Here is an 18,463-nt window from a genome sequence, read left to right as displayed (position 1 = left end):
TTTTGTTATGTTGTGCCACTATTATCATTCAGCTAAAAAAAATTTCAATTTCCATCTTGATTTCTTTGTTGATGTAAAGATAATTCAAAACAGATTATTTAATTTCTATGTATTTGTATAGTTTTGGGGGTTCCTTTGGAGTCGATTTCCAGTTTTATTCTACTGTCGTCTGAGAGGATACTTGATATAATTTCAGTTTTTAAAAACGTATTGAGACTTGTTTTATGGCCTATCATATGGTCTATCTTAGACTATGTTCCATGTTGAAGAAAATAATGTATATTACACAGTTGTTGGGTAAAATGCTCTGTAGATATCTGTTAAGTCCATTTGTTCTAGGGTATAGTTTAAGTCTATTGTTTCTTTTTCGACTTTCTGTCTTGATAATCTGTCTAGTGCTGTTAGTGGGGTATTGAAGTTTCCCACTATTACTATATTGCCATCCAGCTTATTTCTTAGGTCTAGTAGTGATTGTTTTGTAAATTTGGGTGCTCCAGTATTAGGTGCATATATATTTAGGATTGTGATATTTTCCTGTTTGATTCTTTTATCATTGTATAATGTTCCTCTTTGTCTGTTTTAATTATTGTTGCTTTGAAGTCTGTTTTGTGTCACATAAGAATAGCTACTCCTGCTCACTTTTGGTGTCCATTTGCATGGAATATCTTTATTCACTCCATTCCCTTAAGTCTTTATGTGTTAGGTGCGTCTCTTGAAGACAGCAGATATTTGTTTGGTGGATTTCTATCCATTCTGCCATTCTGTATATTTTTTAAGTGGGGCGTTTACACCGTTTGCATTCAACGTTAGTATTGAGATGTGAGGTACTGTTCTATTCACCATGCTAGTTCTTGCCTTTATACCTTGTTCTTTCCCCCCCACTGTGTTATTCTTTTACAAGTCCTGTGAAATGTATGCTTTGAGGAGTTTCTCTTTTGGTATATTTTGAAGTTTTTTTTCCAAGATTTGGAACTCCTTTTACCATTTCTTGTAGTGCTGGCTTGGTAATGGTGAATTCTCTCAGCATTTGTCTTAAAAATGCTTTATCTCTCCTTTATTTATGAAACTTAGCTTTGCTAGATACAAATTCCTTGTATGACAATTTTTTTTAAAATTTAGTTTTGGGAAACTGAAGATGAGACTCTAATCCCTTCTGATTTGTAAGATTTCTGCTGAGACATCTGCTATTAATCTTACAGGTTTTCCTTTATAGGTTATCTGATACTTTTGTCTCACAGCTCTTAAGATTCTTTCCTTTGTCTTGACATTAGGTAACCTGGTGACCATGTGCCTAGGTGATGGTCTTTTTGTGATGAATCTTCCAGGTGTTCTTTGAGCTTATCGTATTTGGATGTCTAGATCTCTAGCAAGACCAGGGAAGTTTTCCTCAATTATTATCTCAAATAAGTTTTCCAAACTTTTAGATTTCTCTTCTTCTTCTTCAGGAACACCAGTTATCCTTATGTTTGGCCATTTAACAAAATCCCAAATTTCTTGGAGGCTTTGTTCATGTTGTTGATTCTTTTTTCTTTGTCTTTGTCTTATTGGGTTAATTTGATAAGCCTTGCCTTTTAGCTCTGAAGCTCCTTCTTCTACTTGTTCTAGTCTATTATTGAATGTTTCCACTGCATTTTGTATTTCTCTAAGTATGCCTTTCATTTCCAGAAGTTGTGATTGTTTTCCTTTATGATATCTATTTACCTGAGAATTTTTCACTCATATCCTATACTGTTTTTTAATTTCTTTAAGTTGGTTTTCCCCTTCTCTGATATTGCTTTGGGTAGCTTATTAATCAACCTTTTGAAATCTTTATTTAGCAATTCAGAGACTTCTTCTGGGTTTGGATCCATTGCTAGGGAGCTGGTGATTTTGGAGGAGTGTTATAGAATCCTGTTTTGTCACATTACTGTAATTATTTTCTTTTTCTTTTTTCTTTTTCATTTGAGTGGACTAATTCAGTGGAGAGGCCTGAAACTCAAGGCCTGCTGTTCAGATTCTCTTGTCCCACAGGATGATCCCCTGATGTAATGCTCTCCCACTTTCCCTAGGGATGGGACTTCCTGAGAGCTGGACTGCAGTAATTGTTATGGCTGTTTTGGGTCTAGCCACCCAGTGGAGCTACCATGCTCCACCTGGTGCTAGAGGGGGTCTGCAAAGAGTCCTGTGATGTGATCCATCTTCCAATCTTCCAGCCACGGATACCAGCACCTACTCTGTCAGATGTGACAGGGAAGTGAAGTAGACTCTATGAGGGTCCTTGGTTGTGGATATGTTTAGTGTGCTGGCTTTCTTGAATGCTGGTTAAACTAGCAGTGAAGTTGTCACATAGACACCCTACAACTTCTAGTTAGCCAAGATGTTGTAGGCAGTGGAATTAGGTGTTGTCTTCTTCTTCCTGGGATCAGAGTTATTCTGTCCTGAATTGCTGTAGTGGCCTGAGCTGGTGTTGGCCTCCAGCCAAGAGGTGGTACTTTCAAGTGAGAATTAGCTGCAGTAGTAGTAGGGGGCTCAAAGCTTGCCCTAAGATGGCCAGGATACGTATTTTGGTTTCTCAGGCAATGGGATGGGCCATAAAACTCCCAAGAAATTGTCTTTTGTGTTAGGCTACCAGGGTGGGTAGATAGATATTATCAGGTGGGGGCAGGCTTAGGCAAGTCTGGGCTCAGAATCTCCTTGAGTGGGGCTTGCTGCAGCCACAGTGGGGAATGGGGGAGTGGTTCTCAGGCCAATGGGGCTGTGTTCCAGAGGGGATCTTGGTCACCTCTTCTGTGTTATATGGTTCACCAGAGAAGTGGGGGATAGCGAGAGGCCTCACCCAGCTCCCACACAGTTGGCAAGGCCAGTCTCACTCTTGCAGTGCTCTGCTCAGGCCTTGCCCCAGGTCATGAGTTACCCTTCTGAGAAAGCTCATATCCACAGCAGCTCCCACTCATCCCCCAGACTCCACTCAAGAAAATTTGTACCCAGTCAAAACCACTGCCAATTTCAAGTGGGAGCTTCCTTTGCCCCAAGACCCTTTCCCAATTCCACTGGCTGACTTCCCCGAGGTCCCCTGTGAGATATAGTCGAGGGATGGCTTCCTGGGGCTCAACTTGGAGACTGGGAGTGTGTTCAAGTTATTTCCTGTGTTACTTGTACTTTCACATTTCTTGCGACTCCCTAAACCCATTTTAGCTCTAGGTAAGGTTAAATGTTTCTTTGATGATCTGGATTTTCAGATTGCGCAGTGGAGATGTGTGTTCAGAGGTAGGTTTTCCACTATCACATTTTGGGCACTCCCAGTTTTTCACCTGTTTCACAGAATTTGCTTCTTTCAAAGGATTGGTGAATTCCTTCAGTTTTCCTGGTATACTCCTGCAGTGGTTCTTGGAACAAAAGATCATGGTGTGAGTCTCCAAATGCTGTTCTGTCCATCCATGTGGGAGCTACATGTTAGCTTTGTCTCCTATCTGCCATCTTCCCCAGAATCTCTTGATAAATTTTTAAAAACTGGATTGATCTGACTTTAAACGTTTAGCTCAAATATTACGATACAGTTACTATAAGACTATCCTCTCAAAATTTTTATTTTCTCTTATATAATAAATTTCAATAACAAATATTCAATAAACACATATTCAATAACAAATATGTGTTTATTATCATACAGGTTCAAGATGATGTACAGGAATTCAGAGTTGCAAAAAAATGTGATCTTAGTCCTTAAGAATCTCACAATCTGGTTAGAGAAGCATATATATTGACCAAAAATGAAATGCAGAAGAATGCGTTATCTGTCTCCTCAACCTTTGCCTCTCCCATCTAATTTATCCTCTATAGTGGAGATTTTCTGCAGAGACCTGGATAATAAATATTTTCACCTGTGGAGGCCATACTGTCTCTGTTATACCTACATTCATGGAAAATATCTCTTGTAGACATTTTCTTATATAAGTATTTCTAGAGCTAAGAGCAACATCTTAATTTGAAGATTTCAGGAGTAATGTAAAAGACTTCATTCTCCCATCCTATCACAAAATGCTATGGACTAAAAGGGTATGTATAAAACAAGTGATTTTTATACTTCAGGTTTAGTGGATTGCAAAACCAAGTCATTGGATCCTAGCTGCATTTTATAAATTATATAGAATGAAGTAGAATAGAGTAGAAAATATCAGAATGCCTTATATACACTAAGAATGCATTTTATGTTTCTGTTCATATGTGCATATAAAGGTCATTAATAAAAATCACATTTCATACTCTTTTATTGTAAAATTAGCAATGCATAGTCTTAAACCGACTAAATCAAATAATAGGGCAAAAGTCCATATGCAGGTATCTAGGTGGTAAATGATTGTGCCTTAAGGCAACTAACAAATCCAAGAGGTAACAGGGAGATGAGAAGGTGAAGAGGATGGTTCACAGATTCTAAAATGCCCCTCCTTCTCTGAATGGCTTACTGCATTCTTTTTAAATATTCTGCCTCTCACCTTGGTGTGAGTTATAAACACCTTTTCATTTTCTTCTATTTAGTGCCTTTCCTCAGGACAAAACTTTGACCTGAAATGTCCCTTTTCCTGTACTTCTCTACCTGGCAAAAAGTCCATTCATTCTTCCAGGCCCGTCTCAAATGCTAGCTCTGTTGCGCAGCTTTGCATCAGTCCACCAGGCATAGTTAATCATTTTTTTCCTCTTTGTTCTTTCAACACTGTGTTCATACTACTGCAGTAGCATTTATCACATTTTATTGTGCTTGGTTTTATATGCCTTTCTCTCTGTTATTCCACTATGAGATTCTTGGGGATGGGGACAATTTTCATCACTAGTTGTAGACTTCTCAACACCCAGTGCATTATCTGCACATAGTAGGTGGAAGAGCCCTAAATGGAGAAAGCTTAGTGATGTGGTTAAGACTCTGGGCTTGAAACCCAGGATGCCACCGTGCAGTGGTGCAAACTTCGATAACTTATTTAGCTTATCTAAGCCAACTTTCTCATCTGACAATGAGTATAATATGATTAATTGACAATGTTACTGTAAGGATGAAATGGAATTATGATATCAGGCTTTACTGCAGTGCCTGGCATTTAATAAGTTTTCAACAAACAGAATTTACCATTAGTATTGTTGTTGTTATTATTATTATGATTACTGTTGAAAGGACAGAGGAAATGGCTACTGAAACTGCTGATACAAACATGTATAGTAACTGATAGTGTCAACAGTGATTTTTGAAGTAAATAATTAAATTTTGTAATATACTCTGTGCTTTAGAACAGAATGATAATATGAAAAGCAAGTATTGTAGACATCTGGATGTTTGTTTTTATATTCAACTAGGCACGTTACTGAGTTTTACTCTTTCCTTGATATTTTAAACTATTTAGGGGGAGAGTTTGAGGGGGAAGAATGGAAAACAGGATTAAAATAACAAAATTTTGCTCCTGAAGACACTTCATAAACTTAGTTGTGTAAAGTTGGAGCAGAGTTTCTCAACTTCACCACTATTGACATTTTGGGCTAGATCATTCTTTTTTGTATAGGGCTGTCCTGTGCATTGTAGGATGTTTAAACATTCGTGGTCTCAACTCACCTAGTAATAAGACCACATTGTTCCTCCCTCCATCTTGTAACAACCAAAAATGTTTGAGGGGCATTTGATAAATATGCTTTGAACAAGGTGAGGAATGAAACCAAAAAGCAAATTTAAAGGTGATGATATCACCTTTATTATTAACGGAGCTGGGTTGGAGAACATGTCCGTCTGTAAACCGAGCTGGCTTGCTAAAAATGAACACAGAAGAAGGCTGACTTATCCACTGAGTTCCAGAGAGGAAAGTGTCATTAAAGAAGTCAGGAAAACTGCTAATGTCTGAAGTCAGCTTATTCTCAAGAAAGAAGAATGGCAGGCATGGTCCTTTGCAGAACATGACCAGATTTTAATGATTTCCTTCCCGTTTTGGATTTTAGGTGGACATGGTTAACTTAATCATAATCTCTGGTTCCTGACACCTTGTAATAACTGTCTATAGTGGCCAGTTTTTATTTATTTAAATAAACAGGTATTTTTAATAATATGATTCATACCTACTAACATGCTACCCAAAATAAAGCTGGAAATGCAACAGCTGTCTGTTTCTAATCACACAGAGCTTCCCAGCCCTTGCTCCTGCCTCTCCCACTTGAGCAGCATCATCCTGATATATATCTTTCCCAAATTTACCAACAAAATAAATCCCTCCACCTCAATAGGGTAGAATGAGCAAAGTCAGCAGGCAGAGGTCAGAAATTAGCTTCAGGAAAATGCTACCTCAAGGAAAATTCTTCCTCAAGGAAACTAGGAAGGAAGAGAAGGTTTACCTTCTAATAGATGGTGTTGAAATTTGTATGTTTACTTACTGTTTCAGGATTTCAGGGTGTCACTAGGAACTACATTTATGCCATTAAACTTTAAGAAGATTACGAGAAGTGTTTAGAAAGTGAAGGGCTATTACTTTTTATTAGTGTAGAACTGCTTTTGTTGAGTTGAGTACATGGTGATGGTACTGGACATCCACAAACCTGGCATCTGCAAACCCGCCTTCCCATTTTGTTCCCCCTAATACCCACATTTTATTTTACATGCTGAGAATATTTTATATTTTAATATAAAAAATACTCTTTCTGTGGATTGAACTTCTCTCAGATATGAGTTTTGTGATTTATTTTCTTGCACAATGAAAAGAGTTCTTTCAATATTAGAAGCATACCATTTTACAGTTGATCCAATCTAACATCTCCTCCAGGGCAGTAAGTTAATAACAAATGTCACTATAATGACAGATTTAGGTTTATCTTACTATACACACACACACACACACACACACACACACACAATCTATTTTTGCCATACTTCAGAATCTGGGTAGCAGTTGAAGAAGAACCAACATATGAAGTCATATATCCATGGTACCTGAGTTTCTCTGAGTTTTCAAAGGAGCTATAATTCTAAGTTTCATTGCAAACCACGTGATATTACAAAGGTCACTCCGTTAAGGAAGGAGTGATGAGGAGTCCTCACTAAAGAATAAGCTCCATGGCACAGGGATTTTTGCCTTCTTACTGCTGCATCTTTAGAATCTAGATCATAAACTGGTTCACAACTGTATTGTTATCTGGAAAAGCAGAATCCTGGTGATAAATAACAACAATCACATCCAGTTCGTGAGCACCTTCCATTGGCCGTGCCTTGTGCTGGGTGGTCTACATTTGTAACTTCATTTAATCCTCCAGCATGATTGTTTTTATTATCCTCAGCTGCTTTTTTCTTGAGAAAACTGAGGCACAGAGGAGTGAAATGATTTGCTATAGTTCATACAATTAATAAATATAGAGCCAGAATTAGAACCGTATAATTTCTACCAGCCCATCTCCTCACAAACTAGAAAGACAATGTAGTGATGACCCAGCTCCTTGTTTTGCTTCTGCCATCAACTAAATAATGCTGTGCAAATTACTAATCCTCTGCATATCAGAGTCCTTTTCATTGAATTTCTGAGTTCATAGTCAATCAAGAAGAGCCTATCCATATATGAATAATCCATGCACAATCTTTAGACTAAGATACATCAGTATATTCTGATATTTTATTAGATATTCAAATAAAGCTTGAATTGATCTTAATTTCCACAAAATAGTTTATGTTTTTGATGACATATCCCTTCTTTATTTGCTCTGTGTTGAAATTACGTTGGTATATTGTCTAAGGTTCAGCTAGGGAATGGTTTTCTTGGTCATTTCAGATAAATCACATTGAAAATAATGTGTGCCTAGATTGGGAGAAATGTAACGAGTCTCAGGCAAAAACAGAAATTAGATAATAGATATATGAACTTGAATAGCTCTTCATCCCCCTCCTTTAATGCAATATGTGCAATTTAGTCATTTTTTTTCCTTTTAATTTTTAGTCAGTTCCCTCAGCCCTAATGGAACTATTTTAAAAATACAATAAACCTGCCTTTGTGAACACTGGATTGTAGATTAACCCACATTGTAACAAATAAAGAAGGGGTAAGATTTCGAAGGCAAAGATGTGTTTACTTGAATCTTGTCTCTGCTACTTTCTACCTATGCAGCCTTAGGGCACAAGTTCACCATTTCTGTAATAAGAACAATATACCTGCCAGGTACCTCCATGATAAGAACGAAAACTACCCTTATTAAAGGAAGCAAATCAAGCATAAATAAAAAGGGATGCCTTGAGCCCATCTTGGTGAAGCTCAACGCCTTGTATGATGATGATTAGATTGTATTTTAATATCGGGTTTATATTGTCTGGATATTAGACAGTTTGTTCCTGGTCTGTGTTTCACAGTCATAACAATTCTGTTATCAGTTAATTTTATTTAACAGGGCACTTATGTAACGCTCTGTGCCAAACACCATTTTAAGTTCTTTATAAATGTTAACTCATTTAATCATCATACTACTCTGTTTATTCTAATATCTGCACATCCTTAGAACATCACAAACATCTCGTGCTCTCCTCATAAAACCTTCCACTGTATCATCATTTCTACTTAAGGACCGAGTAAATCAAACGCGTATACCTACCATGAAACAGCATCAAGTCTCCTAACCAGGTCTGCAAAACTTAGATGAAGTGCTGTTTCAACTCTGCACTAAAGAAACCCAAGCTGGGCCTTCTCTTTTCAAGTCCCTGCCTTCTTTTGGTGCTACTTAAAACTTTTTCTTACTGTCTTTCCATCTGTTATTTTTAGCTTGCAAAAACACTTTACTATTCTTTGAAATGTCAGTCACCAGAGCCCACAAGGTGTAATTTTTGGGACAAGAGATTTTGCATACATCATGTATATTTTATATATTTTGGTTTTTTGGATGAACTTACCATGGCAGATATTGTCTAATTTTTTAGAATTGTTCTAAGGTGCTAGAAATAGGAAATGTTCTAAGATGCTAGAAATAGGAAATGATATTTGAATTCTAAGGTACACATTGTCCTTTGGCAGAGGCAAAGGAAGATGAAATTAATTGCTGAAGCTATGAAATGTTAAATCATTCAAGGGATATTAAATGATGTGAAAAACAACAATATTGTGAGGAGTTCTACGTATTTGGAATAGTGTTCAACTTTCTGAACACATCATGTGGCTTTTGAAGTTAAACTCATACTAATTTTGAGTGATCATGGCAAAATATAACCATGACATTTTTCTAGGATGTCATTTTCAAACTACAATTAAAATTTAAAACACTTGCTCACCTATCTTTCTTGTGAATGAAATAAACTCAGGGTTAACAGGTACAATCATCTTCATTAATGAGAAATTTTGCACGTTTAGTACACTAAATTCTTGGTTATCCAGCAAGGTTTGATATTAAATGAATTGGATGAAAGAGTTGCAGAATTGTTCGAGTGAGAGTTTTATTATCAGAACAACCTGTAGAATGTAGATTAATTCATTTAACAAATCTGTTTTGAGCATCTACTGTGTGACTAGATACTGAGGCTACAATACAGTGGTGAGTAAAAACAACTATGCTACTTATTCTTATGGGTCTTGCAGTTCAGTTGATAAAGCAGGAGATGGTAATAAATTATATGTAAATATACAATCGTATTTACTATTGCAATGGAGAAGTTCATGGAGCTATTTGATGCTATGCAAGTATGTACTAAGGGGAACTAACCTGTTCTGGGAAGGCTGACAGGATATCACTGGGAAGGAGTAAGAATAGCTTTGCAGTGCTTATCAAGAAAACCTAAAAATCTATACCCTTGGGACCAGCATTTCCACAATGAGGCATTTTTCATAAAGGAATAATTTAGGTTGTGCTGAGCATTTTAGCTATCAGGATAAGGCATTGTTTTTGTTACCAAAATATTGGAAACAGCCTACATACTCAAATGTAAATAATTAGTTACATTTATATTATAAATATTAAACTATATCGACTATCAGAAATCTTTTTTAAAGAACATAAACGTTTTTATTGTCATAAGAGATGTTTAATGAAAAAGATTAGATTACAAAATGACGAACATTAAAAAGGTCTTCACCTTCATCCTGACCTTACCCTTCCTAGTTACTCAATCTATACTATTTGATTTCAAATGTATAAATGAGAGTAAGAGTTAATGGAGTTATACTCCAGAGTATAAATGGTAATACTAGTGTATCAATACAGATGTACAGTGTATTCCCTATGCAACAAAGAAAGAATTGCGTCAATGCTGCTGCTGTTTACCATGCATTTATTTATTGCATTTTATCTAAGATAAATACTTTGTTCTCTTGCAACAGCTTTCTGTGAAGAGGGCTGCAGATACGGTGGGACGTGTGTGGCTCCTAACAAATGTGTCTGTCCATCTGGATTCACAGGAAGTCACTGCGAGAAAGGTAATCTAGCTTTTTTTATGGGGGATAGAGAGAAAGATTGGTAGAAAGATTAATTCAGAAAGAATAACAGCTCTTTCTTTAGGAATAATACTGTGGATTGACTTGATACATTGTATTGTGATGGTGGATGTGGCTCTCCCAAAGTGGGTACTTTTCCATTGTTGTGTAAAAGACTACCTCTCTCTGAAAATAGAGCTTCATTTGCCTTCCCTCCGACGCGTGTAATTTAGCAAGGTCAAGTCTTTTCTCTGCTATAGCTCAGCGTGCGTTTTTAGTACTAATTAGAGATAAAGCCTGATGAACTGACCTGCCTCACTTATCATCTATTGGGTAGCATCACACACAGTTATTAGAATTATAACAATCTGCTGTGTCAACGGAATCTAAATTAGCAGCACATGCTCCTTGTGTAAAACCACATTAAATAACTCCAACAGCAGGTTTATTGGTGTGCTTCAGATTTTATTCTAATATTGGTTTATTAAGAACATTATCATTCATAGATCTGATAATATAAGCCAATTAGTGTAAGTAAGATTACATTATGTGCAACTTTCTATTTGCAATAAATGTTGTGTTTACATTTGGCACTATTTGGCGAAATCCAACTCTCTTATTGATTGGAGAAGTCCTCCTATTTGTGTACAAGTGAAATTTGATGTTCAGTGCCAATGTATGTGTCAGTACAAACAAGGGGATTATGACACGTAAAAGTAATATTTTAGTTTGTTTTTCCATGTGTTTTGTTAGGGTAAAATCACTGCATTGTGTTTTTTTTCTGACTCTGGAATGTCACACTTACTGCTTTTCATATCATAGCATAGAAAAATGGAAATAGGATGTCGTATTTATTATCCTTATTATTACATGAATGGGGAGGTGTCTTTGTCTGGTGCCAGAGATATAAGCAAAGCTTTTGTTTCCTTTCCTTCATATTTAGAAGCTTCTGAATTTAGATAACATTTTTTAAATGTGCACATTTATTATATCTCACCCTGACCAACCTATTACATTGCACTGCCTGTATATTTATGAGGCAGCCTAATCCTTTTAAATGCATGTCAAAAGGTAACTAAAATTGTTCAATAAGGAAATCAGTGAACAATATTTGCACCACTGTTTCTGTATTTTCTGACATTATCAACAACTAAAAAATTTATCAAATAATTGTTTTTTATTAAAAAAATATGAAAGAGCCATGTACTACCTTTGAGCAGCCCAAGAGAATTACCACATAGAGCTAAAGAATTCTTGCTAAAAGCTAAGAAATTTAAGGGTAACTTAGGACACATGTCTTTACTGCACTACATTTAATTTTAAGTAGGTTTTTTAAAATGAAAAAGAAAAAAAAGATTTCTTACTGCTTCCGGTAGAACTGCTGTATTCCCTAAACCGAATACACAGAATTAATGGGGACAGAATGGTGATAATGATAATGTCAATAATCATGGATACTACTACTAATGATATGCCATTTATTATGCAATAATTGTTAGGATTTTTAAATTAATATTTTAATATTAAACGAAGGAGGTAGATATTACTACTCTTATATGTAATCAAACTAAAGTTTAGCTAGTGTAAGTAACTTATGCAATTATTAGCACTGAGAATAAAACATAGTTGTATCCCACAAAGCCTGTGTTATCAAACCTTGCATGGGTTTTTCAAGGATACTACATGGATTTTTTATTAAAATGTATATTCTTGGGCCACCTCTCCAAACTAGATGGAATATCAGGGGGTGGTTTCACGAATCTTCATTTTCACCAAGCACCTCAGGATATTTAACCATAGCAACTAGCAACTACTGTAACATTCTTATTTTCTTACATTACAAATAACTGGAGGGAAACATTACCTTAGACCAGGGCCTGTGATCAGTGGCAGACCAGGAAGAACTGATTATGGTGTCTCATGCCTTCTTGATTTGTCCTTTGTCCTTTTCTCTGCTCAGTAAGTGAGTGATTGCATCAGTGCTTACAGTCTGGTTCGTCATGTGGAGTCAGAAAAATATAAAGGAGAAAATCAAGACCAGGGAAAAAGTTAGACAGAGATAGGCAAGCATGGGTCCCTATGTAAATATTAAAGTTAACATGGAGAATTATGTATTCTTGAACTCTTGCACAACCATCATAAAGGGAAAAAATACAATAAAATAAAACAAGGTTTCTCTGCATTTAATGCTATACTTCATCTGTAGCAAAGTCATTCCACTTAATATTGGCCATTACTCAAATTCTATCAGATTTTTCATGGAATGAATAAAGTACATATTTATCAGTCATTTGTGCGCAAGGGATCTAAATAAATTATGGGCTTAACACAGAAAATCTGAGCCATTATCTTGTCTGAGTTATTTTGTCATGTTGATCATTAGCAATAAACATTAAATAAGTCTATTTGCCTTCGAATAGTTGTGCTAGATGCCTTGAGACTCATAGTGCCAAAGGAAAAATGCAAATGAATTGTGAATGTCTTGTGGCATGATTACACTAAATCTTTCATGTGATTTATTTTAATTTTAAGACTAAGTAAATGGTCCCATTTGAGCTATATAGAATCCACTTATGTTTAGTCTTAAGCATGTTCTTTTATCCCCCTAGTTATTGGTTTTATTCATTGCTTGCAATATTCATCCTTTCGAAATTCAAGTACACTTAGTAAAATCATTTAAATAATTTGTTAAAGAAAATTCCTATCTGATGTTAATATTCCCGCTTGTGTTTGGTATGTAACACACAGATGAACAACTCTGCATTTACTTTCCATTGATGGCATTTCAGTAACCTTAAACTTTTCATAACCCCCTCTTGAGCAAACATTTTGCCTCCTTTGGTTTCTAAACAACGTATAATTCTAGTTCTTCTCCTATCCTTCAACTTCCTTCTCTGTGTGCTTAGTTTGATTTAGTTTTACAATTAGCATGGAGATGTGTAAAGAGAAAGATGAGTGAAGAATCAGTAAGGGTAGTAGTTTTTCCACTCTTAGGATGGAAAAGGGCTGCTGGCAAATGCTCTCTTCTCAACCTGGCTAAGATCTAAAAGGACAGAATACCACACTGATGTAATGTAGACACCCACAAAGCAGCATGAAACAACGCAAAGTCCTCCTAGAGAATTTTCACATGTAAAATCAAAGAGCTACACTAAATCCAAATGTATGTTAACTGCCACAAAACAGCAGAAAATCACCCTCTAAGAAGTATGTGAGACTAAGTTTTCTATTTGGTATTTTCATTTGCAAATTTGCAAGCAACAAGAAGGATAGATTAAATACGAAATATGGGGCTATGTCTAGATCAGGATTTCTATTTATTTTAGTGGCTTAAAATAACAAATGTTTATTATCTCATAGTTTCTGTGGTTTGAAATTTGAGAGCAGCTTAGCTGAGTGGTTCTAGCTCAGGGACTTTTATGAGATTGCAGTCAAGATGTTGACTGGGCCAGTAATTGTCTGAAGGTTGGGGAGTTTGTTTCCAAGATGGCTCACTCTTGTGGCGATTGGCAGGAGGCCTCAGTTTCTCATTTTGTGAGCCTCTCTACAGTCTATGTGAGTGGCCTTATGACATGACCACTGGAATCCTCCACGTCAAGTGATGAGAAAGAGAGTGAAAGCAAGGAGGAAGCTATAATGCTTTTTGTGACTCGATCAAATGTTGATCGAGTTTTCACATTGGCCATATTCTATTCCTTAGAGGAGACTCATTCCAGCCCACAATCAAGGGGGAGAGGAATTAGGCACCACCTCTTAAAAAAAAAAGGATTGTCAAAGTATTTGTGGGCATATTTTAAAACCGCCACACCGCGAACCCTGTTATTTATTCACAAACCTTGGCTCTGATTTTAAACTCCTTGTTTTGGAACCTTTTCCATACCTCTCAAACTTCCCTTGAAATTTTCTGGTTTTAGTCTTTGACTCCCTACAGCTTATACTTTTGATCATGGAACAAGATGTATTGCTTACTTATCTGACGTTGAACAGCCACAGAATGGGATTCAGTTACCAGACTGTGTGGAACTGACTCTGTGTGTGTGTGTGTAAAGGCGCCTGTGTGTGCACATGCAGGTGTGGACTTGCACATCCAAACAGAGAAGAAGGAAGAAGGCAGGAGTTTATGAATGTGAATGTAGGTGGATCCTAATGTCTGTTCTTAATCCTTTTTTCAACTTTTATTTTAGATTCAGGAGTTACATGAACAGGTTTCTTACCTGTGTATATTGCATGATGCAATAAAATCCTAGATATAAGATGAGTAATCCTGTCACTTAGGTACTGAGAACAGTACTCAGTAGTTTTCCAGCCCTTGCCCCTTCTCCTTTCCCACTCTAGTAGTTCCCAGTTTCTATCATTGCCATCTTTATGTCCACATTTACCTAATGTTTCGCTCCCACTTATTAGTCAGAACATGAGGTACTTGGTTTTCTGTTCCTGTGTTAATTCACTTAGAATAATGGCTTCCAATTTCATCCATGTTTCCGCAAAGGACATTATTTCATTCTTTTTATTACTGTTTCGTATTCCATGGTGTATATGTACCATATTTTCTTTATCCGCTCCACTATTGAGCGCTTAGATTGATTCTATATATTTGTGAATGTCTACAGTGAATAGTGCTGCAATGAATATGTGAGTGCGTGTGTCTTTTTGGTAGAAAGATTTGTTTTATTTTGGGTATATATCCAGTAATGGGATTTCTGGGTCAAATGATATTTTGAGTTCTTTGAGATATCTCCAAACTGCTTTACACAGTAGCTAAACTGATTTACATTCCCACCAACAATGTGTAAGTGTTCCCTTTTCTGTGCAGCCTCACCAGCATCTGTTGTTTTTTGACTTTTTAATAATAGCCATTCTGACTGGTGTGAGATGGTATTTCACTGTGGTTTTGATTTTTATTTCTCCAATGATTAGTAATGAGAATTGCTTTATATGTTTGTTGGCTGCTTGTATGTCTGTCATCTTGTGAGAAGTGTTTGTTCATGTCTTTTGCCAGTTTTTTAATGGGGTTATTTGTTTTTGCTTGTTGAATTGCTTATGTTCCTTATATATTCTGAATATTAGACCTTTGTTGGATGCATAGTTTGTGAAGATTTTCTCCCATTCTGTAGGTTGTCTGCTTACTCTGTTGATAGTTTATTTTGCTGTGCAGAAGCTCTTTGGTTGAATTAAGACCTAGTTGTCAATTTTTGTTTTTGTTGCAGTTGCTTATGAAGAGTTAGGCATAAATTATTTCCCGAGGCTGATGGCCATAGTGGTGTTTTCTAGATTTTTTATAGGATTCTATAGTTTGAGGTCTTATATTTAATTCTTTAATCCATCTTGAGTTAAATTTTTGTATATGGTGAAAGGCAGGAGTCCAGTTTTATTCTTGTGCATATGGCTAGCCAGCTATCTCAGCACCATTTATTGAATAGGGAGTCTTTTTCCCACTGCTTATTTTTGTCAGCTTTATTAAAGATCAGATGGCTGTGGGTGTGCAGCTTTATTTCTGGGTTCTCTGTTCTGTTCCATTGGTCTCTTTGTCTTTTTTTACAAGTACCATGCTGTTTTGGTTATTGTAGCCATATAATATAGTTTGATGTCAGGTAGTGTGTGATGCCTCTAGCTTTGTTTCTTATGCTTAGCATTGCTTTGGCTATGCAGTCTTTTTGTTTTGGTTCCAAATGAATTTTAGAATGGTTTTTTCTAGTTCAGTGACAAATTACATCGGTAGTTTGATAGGAAAAACATTGAATTTTGTAGGTTGCTTTGGGCAGTATGGCCATTTTAATGATATTGATTCTTCCAATCATGAGCATGGAATGTTTTCTCATTTGTTTGTGCCATCTATGATTTATTATAGCAGTGCTTTGTAGTTCTCCTTGTAGAAGTATTTCACCTCCTTGGTTAGATATATTTTGAGGTATATTTTTGTGTGACTATTGTAAATGGAATTGCATTCTTGATTTGGCTGTCAGTTTGAAAGTTATTGGTGTATAGAAATGCTTCTAATTTTTTTACATTGATTTTCTATCCTGAAACTTTACTGAAGTCATTTACCAGTTCCAGGAGCTTTTTGGCAGTCTTTAGGGCTTTCTAGATATAGGATTATATTGTGCATGGAGAGAGACAGTTTGACTTTTTCTTTTCCTAATAGGCTGTCTTTTATTTCTTCCTCTTGTCATATTGCTCTGGTTAGCACCTCCAATACCATGTTGACTGGGAGTGGTGAGAGTGAACATCTTTGTCTTGTTCCAGTTCTCAAGGGGAATGCTTCCAGTTTTTGCCCATTCAGTATGATGTTGGCTGTGGGTTTGTCATAGATGGATCCTATTATTTTGAGGTGTGTTCCTACAATGGCTAGTCTGTTGAGAGTTTTCATCATGAAGAGATATTGGATTTTATCAAAAGCATTTTCTGCATCTATGGAGATAATCATATGGTTTTCAGTTTTAATTCTGTTTATGTAGTGAATAACATTTATTGATTTGTATATGTTGAACCAACTTCGCATCCCAGCAATGAAGCTTATTTGATCATGGTGAGTTGACTTTTTCATATCCCATTGAATACAGTTTGCTAATATTTTGTTGAGAATTTTTACATCTATGTTCATCAGGCACATTGGCCTTTAGTTTTATTTTTTCATTGTACCTTTGTCAGGTTTTGCTATTAGGGTGATGCTGTCTTTGTACAATGAGTTAGGGAAGAGTCCCTTTCTTTGATTTTTTTGGAATAGTTTTAATAGAATTGGTCAGCTCTTTGTATGTCTGGTAGAATTTGACTGTGAATCCATCTGGTCCAGGACATTTTTGCATGGTAGGATTTTATTATAAATTCAGTTTTGGAACTTGATATTGGTCTATTCAGCATTTCAATTTCTCTCTGATTCAGTATTGGGAGATGTGTTTCCAGGAATTCATCCATTTCCTCTAGATTTTCTGGTTTGTGTGTGTAGTGGTGTTCATAATAGCCTGTGCGGATCTTTTGTATTTCTGTGGTATCAGATTGTAATGTCATAGATCAGGATTTCTTAACCTAGAAGACACTATTGACATTTTAGAACAGATAATTCTTTGTTGTGGAGGGCTATCTTATGCATTGTAGGATGTTTAGCGTCATCCCTGGATTCTATTCATGAAATGTAATTAGTAGTACACCTCCAGTTGTGACCATCAAAAATGTTTTCATACCTATCACCTTAAACACTTGTCATTTCTTTGTGGTGAGAATATTCAAAATTAAGTAAAACTTTAAAAAAGTCTCTAGTAAGATTAAAGAAAAAGTCTCCAGACATTGCCAGATATCCCCTGGGAGACAAAATCTCATCCCATTAAGAACTCGTGGTCTAGATGTAGCCTTTTTAAAAGTCTCTTTTAAAAAATATGCGTATGTATGTGTATATATATATTTTATAGGTAATAATGGCTCAGTGTTATTTGATAATATGAAAATTATAAGCATTTTTTGACAAGAAAAACACTTTTAATCATCTCCTGAACATTTTTAGAAGTACTTAGGGTTTCCTGTGATTAGAAAATGCTTACCCATTCAAGAGCTAGAGACTGGCTGATATCCATCATGTGCTATGAGAGGCACACCTTCTTGTAGTCTTAGGAACCAGGTTGGTGTGGAAACTCAGCCTGCTCTGTGTTCGCCCTCTCTCAATGGTGGAATAAACATGATGCTCCGACTCCACCCAAGGAACATGTGACTCCAAACCTTGTGTTCTCCTAAAGGAAGATAGTATACCAATCCTCTTTCTTAGAAGAAAAATTTAAATGTATGTAACAATAAAAGAATTCGTCTTATAGTATAAGACTTAGATGCACACACCACACACACTTGTAACATCTTTGTTTTTTTTTTTTTTCTGAGATGGAATCTCACTCCATCACCCCGGCTGGAGTGCTGTGGTGCGATCTTGGCTCACTGCATCCTCCGCCTCCCGGGTTCAAGCGATTCTTGTGCCTCAGCCTCCCGAGTAGCTGGGATTACAGATGTTCTCCACCACACCTGGCTAATTTTTGTATTTTTAGTAGAGACGGGGTTTTGCCATGTTGACCAGGCAGGTCTCAAACTCCTGGCCTAATGAGATC

The 18,463-nt window shown here is 36.3% G+C and overlaps 1 protein-coding gene across 4 annotated transcripts in view; it reads left to right on the top strand.

Annotated features, from left to right (window-relative positions):
• The window catches only part of NELL1 (neural EGFL like 1), a 934,168-nt gene that overhangs the window by 703,844 nt on the left and 211,861 nt on the right, over positions 1–18,463 (top strand). For all 4 annotated transcript variants that reach the window (XM_025356163.1, XM_025356162.1, XM_025356161.1 and 1 more), the window contains one exon: positions 10,287–10,382. In XM_025356163.1, coding sequence (XP_025211948.1) covers positions 10,287–10,382 — 96 coding nt within the window. The remainder of the gene's footprint in view (positions 1–10,286; positions 10,383–18,463) is intronic.

Source organism: Theropithecus gelada, chromosome 14, assembly GCF_003255815.1.
Source record: "Theropithecus gelada isolate Dixy chromosome 14, Tgel_1.0, whole genome shotgun sequence".
Taxonomy (NCBI): Eukaryota; Metazoa; Chordata; class Mammalia; order Primates; family Cercopithecidae; genus Theropithecus; species Theropithecus gelada.
This window is presented reverse-complemented; position numbering and strand designations above follow the sequence as displayed.